Source organism: Terrapene carolina, unplaced genomic scaffold, assembly GCF_002925995.2.
Source record: "Terrapene carolina triunguis isolate 2854851 unplaced genomic scaffold, T_m_triunguis-2.0 Scaffold102, whole genome shotgun sequence".
NCBI classification, from domain to species: Eukaryota; Metazoa; Chordata; order Testudines; family Emydidae; genus Terrapene; species Terrapene triunguis.
Window position 1 is genome coordinate 5,060,038 of NW_020664453.1, and position 10,634 is coordinate 5,070,671.

Here is a 10,634-nt window from a genome sequence, read left to right on the forward strand (position 1 = left end):
TCCCAATGATGTAAACCCCCCATTATGGCAGCGCAGTAACACCATCTCCCTGAGCGGCAATGAGCCATGGTCAACACACTGATGTTGGCACAACATGAGTGTAGACACTATATTACCTATGTAGACCATAAAACACAGTCTTCCAGCAATCACAGTCGTCCTACAATGCCTGACATTGACTGTGCTGGTCACAATTGTGAACTCCAGGGCCCAGGGAACACGGAGACTGAAAGCCCTCACACTTGAAAATCCTGTGAATTTTTGAAATGCCTTTTCCTGATTGTCCAGCTTGGAAGCATACCCAGCAGCTCCCCATTGTCATACACAACTGCCCAGCTAACCATGCCAGCTACATGCTCCAGATGTGCTCTGGTCTGGAGTAGACAGGAAACAGTGGATCTCCTAAGCCTGTGGAGAGAAGAGGCTGTGCAAGCATAGCTACAGACCCGCCAGAGAAATGTGGACACCTACAAGCAGGTTGCACAAGGGATGGAAGAGAAGGGGTACAACAAGGATCAGCTGCAGTGCAGCGTGAAAGCAAAGGAACTGCAACAGGCATATCAGAAGCTCAGGGAGGCCAACAGTCAATTCGGTACCAAGCCACAGACCTGCCGCTTTACAAAGAGCTGCATGCCATACTTGGAGGAGACCCCATCATCACCTCACAGACCACCGCATATGTGGCGCCTTCAAAGGGCTCAAGTCACAGGCCCCTGCCGTGAACAGCAACAATGAGGAAGAGGTGATACATGTGACCAGTGGGGGAGGACGGGAAGAGGGAGGGTCCAACTATGCAGCAAGCCAGGATCTGTTTGAGACTCCACTGTAGTCCAGTTAGTCACAGGACTTGAGCACAGGTGAGCCTGATGCAAGGAAAGGAAACTCAGGTCTGTGTAAATTTCTTTTCCATTACAATAATGGCACCCCAAACTTGAAACTTTCATGGAGATACTCTGCAATCCTCTTCCAAAGGTTTCTAGAGTTGGCAGCCTAACTTCTTCCTCTGCATCAGGACACTTTCCCACGCCAGTCGGCACTAACTTCAGTAGGCACCACTGTAGTAAACAGGCTAGCAGCATACGGGCCAAGGCACCTCCAGACCACTAGCAGCACCTGTGCTCTCTTGTGCCTTTGTCACCCTCAGGAGTGAGATATCAGCTAAAACAACACTGCCTGTGGAAAATGGTGTAGCTAAAATGGACATGAATGTTCTTTTTCCTTCTTTAAGCTCTGTTCCATAAATTTATTAAGGTTTTAATGTATTTGCTTTTAACTTGCCCAGAATTTTTTAAGTGTGTTTGTTACTCAGTAAAATTCTCTTTATTAATTCCCAACATATGCTGCAGAACGCCTAGCAGTACTGAAAGCACCCACTTGTTATTGTTCTCTGTGACACAACTCTTAGAATCAATGACAGTGTTATATTCATAGTCATATACCAAGCACCACACAATTCTTAACGCGCCCCAAAACAGCAGGGTCAGATAGAGCACTATACACCACATTACTGTTTCTCACTGTTAAAGTGCTCTTTCAATGCCTCCTGGAGCCATATAGATACACACTGAGCTCTTCTGATAGCCCTTGAGTCTGGCTATTCTAACTCCACAGACAGATGCTCCACCTCTACCCTCACCCCTGCAGCAACTTTTCCCTCTTTGCTTAACAGATCTTATTCAGAACACAGCAAGCAGGTATAGCTATTAGGATATTTTTTTCAACAGAGATCCAATCTTGTGAGTGAACAACACCAGCGCACCTTCAATCTACCAAAAGCACATTCAACTGTCATTCCGCATCTGCTGAGCCAGTAGTTGAATCTTTTCTTGGTGCTGTCGAGGAGGCTGCTGTACAGCTTCATGAACTAGGGGATGAAGTGGTAGGCTGGGTTACCCAGAATCATGATTGGCATTTCAGCATCACCACTGGTAATCTGCTGGCCGGGAAAGAAAGTCCCTGCTTGCAGCTTTCTGAACAGTCCTGTTTTCTTAAAGATGCAAGCAGAATGCACCTTCCCTGATCAGCCAACACTGATGTCCATGAAGTGTCCCCGGTGATCCATGAGCACTTTCTGCTGATATTCTCTGTGGCAAGGTGGCACCCAGCAATCTGATGTACGATTTCCTGGAATGGACTTTTCTTATTTCACTATTTGCTGGAGAGGCACATAGAGCTATCTCCAGAACTCACAAGATACAACTCAATAGTTTTTACCTCATGATTTATGTTTAATTTGTTTCGATCCTTCTCACTTCAACTGGAATACTCATCTTATACTTAGCTCCCCTCTCACCAGTGAAGTCCAAAATGAATCTAGGGTTTTTTTTACCAGCCAAATCAAAGAATGCTTTCTCTCCTCTATTGTATCCTCCTTAGCTTTTGCTCATGAAGATCTGAAGTCTCTTCTGGAGAACCTTTTCAACTAGCCCTGACATAAGGAGCCTCTTGTTCTAATAGTAATTTTTATTACAGTAGTGCCTAACTATGCCAGAAATCCCTTTTGGAATCTGAAGGGCATGTTGTTTGGCTTCTTTTTTTTGGTGTCTGCCACTACCTTTCTCCAACTCTTCAAACACTACCTGCTAGTTTTAAATGAAGCTAGGTACTGCATAGCCTCGGAATCTCCAGACCAAATACATAGGTTACAGGTTCTTCCCAGATACTGTGTTGGCTTTCATCACCGAGCAAGCTCTCTGATGGCATCTATCAGTGCATTGCTATGAAGGAAATGGACATGGATATTTTGTCAATTCAACTATTCCCCAAAGACAAGAAAACTGACAGTCATCTCAGTTCCTCTGTCCATACAATGACTGTCCTGAGGAATTAGGTAGATGCTGAGGAGGCTTGGAACGTTACTGAACTGGCTTTGTACTTTCTTCTGAGGGTAGTCCCTACTTTGCAATCTGTGACATCTTCGAGAAAGAAGACCCTTCTTCAAGAATAAGTGTCTTTGATGTGGGTTGCCAGTACCACATCCACTTTGGACAGCATGAAAGATGGCTCCCTCTTATATATTCATAGAATTTAGAGCATTGCTTATTCAGCTGGAACATTGCTTATTGTACTCTTTTTGAAGGACCTTTCAATGAATGCACTCAGTGACATTTTACAGTAGGCTATCCTTCTCTAGCACCCCTTGGCGAGAGGGTGTGTGCTGCTCCTGTCTCAGCAACTGGGGCACAGTTCTCCAGCTGTGCTATTCCAGGCATCGACCCCCTTGTGCAGGACAAGATTAAAGCAGTCCCAACAACAAAGTCAGCATCCTTCCCCACGCCACAAAAGCAGTGTCCTAGGCTTTTGGGAAGTTAGAGGAAAAAAAAGAAGAGAAGTACCAGCCCTCCTCCCTTCTAAGAGGGCCAGGGCAGCCAAAGTTCTCTAGCCATTCCCCCAGTCAGCTACCCCTGCTTCCATGGGCTGGGGAGCTCTGGCATGCAGTCCTGCTCCTTCAGAGTGCTGTCCTGCACTGAGCAGGTACCCTTCCCTTTAAGGACCCACCCCTCTCCAGGCTTCACAAGCCTTACATGTACATAAGGGGTTAAGGTTGACTCTGCCCAGAAGAGCTCTTTAACTCTTTCCTGACGAGGATGGGGATCTGTCCCACCATCCATATCATGGCCTTTAAGGTGCACGCCTGCACAGGAGGCCACCAAGGGCCTCACACTTAATTAGCAGAGCCACACAGGCATGCACACTGCACTCAGGTGCATGGCTCCAGATGGGCCTGGAAGATGACAGTCAGATAAAGGGGGCGGGCGGGGTGAGGCGCCTGTCTCCCAGCCCCCAAGAGCTGCTGCGGCAGGGCGAAGCGCCTCTACCCCAGCCTCCGGAGCTGCTGCAGGGAGAGAAGGATGGGGGAGGGGGTGGGAGTCCTCTCTCCCTGCAGCAGACCTGGGGCAGCCTGGATCCCAAATCCTCATCCCCGGCCCCGCCCCAGAGCCTCACCCCCAGCCGGAGCCCTCAACCCCCGCACCCTAACCTTCCTCCCCCTCCCACATCCTGAACCCCTCATCTCCGGACCCACCCCAGAGCCCACACCTGGAGCCCTCACCCCCTGCACCCAACCCTCTGCCCCAGCCCTGATCCCCCTCCCACACTTCGAAAACCCTCGGCCCCACACCCACCACACATCGCCTCCATATTGGTACACAACAAAATTCATTCCACACATGGATGGGAAAAATTAATCATGGCTCTTGTGCAGTATTGGGTGGGATGAGAATATGTGACACTGTGTTGTGCTTCTTGTCACTCCATCTGAGGCTTAGGGCCAGAATGACCATATATATGAGCCTAGATGGGAACAAAATTTGGCAGAAGAAAATTGTATTCGTCACTCTCCCCTTCCTCTGACTGAAAAACATCCAGTCATCTTAAGGGGAGAAGGTGGTAACACAACAGGAACTGGCACCTGCCTGAGGGAGAAGACAACTGATTGGATGTGTGCTTCCATTTGGTCTTCCAAAATACTTAAGTTTATTCCAGCTATTTCCATGTCCCCAACCTGGGGAAAAATAGAAGAATAAGCCTCTGATGTTTGTTTGGACAGTTTCAGTGTGACTTTTTTTATTATCATCAGTCTGATACTTTGTATTCTCATAGTCCACACCTCTGCTTCTTTAAGAGAGTAAGGAAGACACAAGCCTGGTTTCTGAGCAGGGGAGAATTCCTGATTGATTGTTCCACTGAAGCATTTATGAATCAAACATCTCCTGTGGAATTCTGCTGGGTTGGTGACTTCAGACCACTCATGTCTACCACATACCAGAAACAAGTTTCTTACTCTCTTCCTGTTCCTTATCTTCCTCATAGCCCAACCGTGCTGCAATTTCTCCTTCTCACCTGACGCAGAGGGAAACTAAACAGCCTTTTTTCCTTTAGGCCCTGACACCCTTCCCATTTGCTGCAGGTCTCTGCTCTGGGGACGAGAAGCAAGACTATTTAGTCCTTCGATGGGTCTTGCCAGTTATTTGATCACACCAGTCCTTGCCTGACTAAGGGACAGATCTGCTTTTCAACATCAAGACCCTGTTGTCTGTTTCTTGTCCATTCCTTCTCTGCGCAACAGGGGAAGTAGTAGCGATAGGAACTCCACACAGCTGAGGGCATACCACTCTGGCCAGCAACAAAGTACTGGGAAGGAGTAAGAGACTAAAGGTTAAAAAAAGCTCACTATGGTCCCAAAGAACATTGGAAAAATGGTAGGGTACTCATGAGAACTCTGAGCTGCTACTATGGAGGCACGAAGTTCTAGGGAGTCCCCAGCCGTCAAGTCCTTATGAGAGGAGGAAGAGGCCACTGCTGAGTTGAGCTCTGAACTTCCTCCAAAGATTGTGATCTATACTCTTGGTAAAGGGCATCTGAACTATGAATAGGTGGGCTTGAGAGATTAGATTTTTATCACTAAATGTCAATTTCACCATAGACACAAACTGATGATCATCAAAATTTACAAATGGGCAAAAACAAAAAATGCAGCTTGAGAACTTAGTTTGATTTAACAATATTTACTTACTTTGTATATTTTGACATTTGATGTTGACACTGTTTTAATGGTTATAAAGCTTTAACTTTCTGAATCTCAACATCTACAGTCATTAAATAATTATTGTGTGAATCCCTCCAGTTTCCCGCAATTGTGAAAATTTAAATAAATATTTTTAAATGCTTAAAAAATAAATATCAATATCAGTCAAAATGATGAAAAATAAAAATCAAATTTGGCAAGGCCTATGGATAGGCATTCAATGTGGGACAGAACTAAAACCCAGCAGTAAAATGCTTAACATCAATACAAGAAACCTCTGTAAGAAAAAACTAGTTAAGTACTAAACACATTTCTAGTAACATTATAAAAAAGATCAGAGGTGTAAAGGTACAAATGACTGGCAAGGAGAATGGACTTCAGTTTTAAAATTTAGAGATTTTAGGACTAATTTAAAAAAAAAGGAGAATAAGAGGACACACAATGACAAGATTTGGCTATGGTCCACTAAAAGGGTAAACAGAGAGCCTGAACTAGGGAAGAATTGAGCAATAAAAAACCAGAATAAACAAATTCCATTGTAAAGTGTCAGACAACTAGTAATAATTTGTTGCAAAAAAGTTAAATAGAAGGGAGGAGCTTACAAAACTTTTTACATAAATGTTGTTTTTCATAAAGTTTTATAGAAAAAATATTCCCATAATTTGTGTCCAACATATTATGCAAAGGAAGGTAAAAAAAAATTAAACTATCTACTGTTGTTCTTTAGTCTTATGTTCAGGCCAGTTCTACACTAGCAAATTATGCTAGCATAACTACATCACTCAGGGATGTGAAAAATTCACACCTCTGAGCAGTGTAGTGATGTCAACTTAGACCGAAGAATTCTTCCATCAACCTAGCTATAGCCTCTCGGAGGTGGATTATCTATGCTGATGAGAGAACCCCACTCATCCGCATAGGTAGTGTCTACACCCGGGGTTCTCAAACTGGGGGTCGGGACCCCTCAGGGGGTTGTGAGGTTATTATGGGGGGGGGTCGCAAGCTGTCAGCCTCCACCCCAAACCCTGCTTTGCCTTCAGCATTTATAATGGTGTTAAAAATATAAAAAAAAGTGTTTTTAATTTATAAGGGGGGGTGTCACACTCAGTGGCTTGCTATGTGAAAGGGGTCCCCAGTACAAAAGTTTGAGAATCACTGGTCTTCACTGAAGTGGCACAGCTGTACCACTGTAGCATTTTAAGTATAGACAAGCCCTCAGACACACTTCCTGGTCTCTTCCATCTTCTTATAACCTGTTTCCTTCTGCAGGTTTGTGCCACCAATAGACATTTCACACCCAGCTTTTAGTGTTAACTTTTCAGATCTCTCTAACAGTGACCGATTTTTTTCAAACATTGCACACAAAATTCACTTTTGGCCTGGCAAACTTGAAGAATCCTGGGTCAAAAGTAAGTAGGGTGTTTTTTGTTTTGTTTTTTTTTAAGGCAAGTAAATTAAAATGTGTATTTAGAAAGGATTAGAACAGGAAGTATCTTGTAGACTTAAAGGGACACTGTTGAGGGCAAAAAACATGTTTGTAAAAATAAATCTTTTATAAAAAAACCTAAAGTATTTCCACTTTTGATTGTAATTTCAACTAAAATACTTCTACAGCAAATAAACCCCCTTCTGCAAGCGCTTGAAAGCCAAACTGTAGAAAAGGAGAAACATAATTTTCCATTGTCCAAACTGAAAGAAATGCAAAATGAAAATCCAACCGTATTAAACAGCGAAAGAGTTTTAGATGCTCACTAAAGAGAAGGCATTGCTTGTAAACAAACATTTGCTACAACACACACCCTTTCAGTTCACAGAATGGCCCCCTGAAATGCAGAATCGCCGCAAAAGAAACCCGGTAATGTTTGAGCAGCAAATGAAAGTCATTTTCCCAGGCGGTCCTGCGAAGTCCTCGAGCGAAGGAAATACTGGACCCCGGTTTTATGCCCGTTTCGTGCGGGGCCAGCAGCGCTCGCCGCTTGTGGTGAGCTCCCGGCCTGAGTTTCTCCTCGCGGAATCACCACTCGCTAGCTCCGCGTGGGGACTGGCGACAAGAGCAGCGCCAGCCGGTCCTGGCGGCCGCCTCCCGCACCGCGAGCCGCCGAGACACGGGCAGGGGAAGGACCTGCGCGGCGGGGAGCGGGACCCACGAGTCCCGGCACCTGCAGACCCTGCGACGGGGGCACGAGGGACTGTGTGCAGAGTCACCCCCCGCCCGCGGATCCCCCGCCTCCGTACTCACACTGGCCATTCTCCCCGCGGGCGGTGGGGGTCGCTTCTCGGGCTGGGCCCCCGGCAGCGCCGCCTCCCGCTGGGAGCGGGGTGGGGAGCAGCCCCCACAGGACCCGGCCGCCGCGCCCCGCTGCTCGGCGCTCGCCTCAGAACCAAGGCGGCTCCCGATTGGCTGAGGGTCAGACGCCTTCCCCCACCCCCGAGTGAGCGGCGGTTGGGGGGGGGGTGGAGGGCGGAGTTGGCCGCTCACCCCCTCCCCGCGGAGGGCAGGGCCCCTCCCACAAGAGGTGCGATGACATCCGGCTCCCGCTGCGATTGTGCGGGCAGTGGCCGGCGGCCCCGCCGGACTGAATCCGGGAGGCCGCTGCTGAGAAGGCTCAAGGCTGAGGTCAGGCGCCTGCTCCCTGGCAGCGGCGGCGGCACGTGACGGGGCTCCGCGAGCCGGTGCCTGAGCGAGTGCAAAGCGCCCCGCGCCGCCGCCTCTGCTTCAGCGAAGCCCCGTGACGCGATGACACAAGAGCGGCAGGGCAGCGCTCGGGCGTCAGGGGGGCCCGACTCCAGCGGTACAACCGCGCCTGCCGTAACACCACAACGGCTGGGTAACGGCGAGAAGTGCCATCTGCGTGGCTTTCCACGGCGGCATCAGAATTCTCAGAGACAGCCGCGGCTCAGAAAGCCCCACACACGTCCCCCAAATTCTTACTACTATTGAACTTTTATACAACTGTCCATACATGAGGTAAGCATGGGAGGAACCTTGCATTGTGCATGTAACACTTTGTAACACAAAAAAAAGGTAGGTAGGTCTTGGAAAATCACCCAGAAATGTGTTATAGACTGTATGGACAGCCCCCAACACACTAGACATAGCTCAGGGCTTTGCCATAACAACAAAAAGAGCTTTGTCTAGATTAAGATGTAAAGGTTTGTTAGATCTGGTAGCTACCTTGATCAAATTTAAACACACCACTTGAAACTCTGGTCAAGAAAAGGCAAACTGTACTTTAGCTAGTGCTAAATTGGTCCAGTTGAAGTGCTTGATAAAGTACAGCATGCCTTGCCTTGACCAGTTTTAGGAGGTGTTCCTTAGAACAAGCTAGCTAATATGATTTAACAAACCTTTAAATCCTAGTCTAAACAAAAGCTTTAGAAAACCTCTTCTTCACTGACTTATACAGGTACCAATCAAAACCAGTAGTCCTCTTAAAGCAGCAGCCCTCATTCTAGTTTTCAGTTGAAATAAAATGCTAGCTTCTTAAAGGTTAGACTCAGAGGTAGTATGGTAGAAAAAATATTTAAGATGGGCTTTTCAGTGAAGTCAAAGGGAATTAGACACATCTCAACTCCCAATGAGTTTCCCTAACTCCCTTAGACTCCAATGAAAGTCTCAGCTGAAATCAGTATTTGAAATCCAAGGATTCAATCCTATAGAATTCATATGCAATCCCACAGCTGTTACTATGCCAATACCAAAATGGGTGAGGGTAGTTTAGAGAACTACTTCCAATACATTGGCGAGGAACAAGTTCTCCCAGACTCAAAGGGGGAAAAAATTATATTTATAACTGAAGAGAAAAAAAGAGGATTAAAAAGGCAAGGTGTATATATTATTTCCATATCACCTGGATATTTGCTCAACAACTCAGGCTAAAAGATGGAGCTGACAACACTGAAGTTCTTTGATCAAGAAGTCTAAATTGGTGTTACGCTGGGCAGTCTGTAACAGTTTTATGGCATTTTAAATTGGAAAAAAGGTTTTTGAGAAGATGACTGCTGACAACAGACCACAGAGTCCAAACAGATATCACTTTCAATACTTGCACTGGGGTGGGAGGGGCGGAAAATACATCACTCCTTGTTTCCTGACAGTCAAATATATATAAATCTTTCTTGTTAGAATGTTTAATATAACGATCACTAATTTTTATTAGCTTCATTTACTTATCTATATAATTTTTTTTCATTTGAAGAGCACTTAGAACAGGAGTGTAGTTTAATTAGAGTCAGATCTCAATATCCACTACTTCTGACCCTTACAAGAAGTCTGCCAACAAAATGATGGCTAAATTTGGTAAGGGGGGAGAAAATCTATCTTTTGATAGAGATTGAATATATACTGTTCGTGTTTCACTGCCCTGCCACATACCTCTCTAATTTTCTTGGACTATAAACACTTGCAGATAGAGACTGTATCTGTTTCTATCTGCATAGCACCTTCCCTCTCTCACATCTCACCCAATCATTGTCATCTTAATATTTTCTCCTCCTCCCTTGAGATTTAAGGTTTTTTAGTAAGTCCTTAGTACCTAGCACAATGGCACTCTAATCACTGATGTATATACTACACTTGAGGGGGCCCAGTCTAAAACTACTTTAAAATATTTTTTATTTGTATTAAGTTTTACATGCACTTTAGGAGGCATAGTAAGGGACCTGGGTGCCATTGTGCTAGGCACAGTACAAATATAGTGAGAGAAAGTCCCTGCCCAAAGAACTTACAATCTCAGTAGACACGACAAAGCAAAACAGAAATGAAGCATTAGCCCCATTGTACAGATAAAGAATTGAGGCAAAGATTAAGCAGCGTGTTTAAGGTCACACACAAAGCCAGGAATTGAGCCTAGATTTCCCCAAGACCCAGTCTAATACCTTCATTTTAAAGCTAGCCTACACCTCTTTCAAAACCAAAAGAAAATTATTTCAGAGGAAGATAAATAACAAAATCACACTAATACAATAAACTACTCAAGATACAATCTAACAAGTCAGGAGACCTTGCCTTGCCTAAATTTAGCTGGATACAAACAGTAACCTCAGGTACCAGGGCTGATATATCACTATGTACTGTATCTTGTACCATCAGATAATCAGCTGTTTA

At 45.5% G+C, this 10,634-nt stretch overlaps 1 protein-coding gene across 4 annotated transcripts in view; it reads right to left on the reverse strand.

Moving 5' to 3' along the window:
* Positions 1-10,634, reverse strand: part of LOC112104312 (oxysterol-binding protein-related protein 9) — a 114,343-nt gene that overhangs the window by 61,850 nt on the left and 41,859 nt on the right. For 2 of the 4 annotated variants that reach the window (XM_026651745.1, XM_026651744.1), the window contains exon 6: positions 9,931-9,955. In XM_026651745.1, coding sequence (XP_026507530.1) covers positions 9,931-9,955 — 25 coding nt within the window. Of the gene's footprint in view, positions 1-7,766; positions 7,874-9,930; positions 9,956-10,634 lie in introns of those variants that run through there. The other 2 variants (XM_026651742.1, XM_026651741.1) reach the window with 1 other exon arrangement.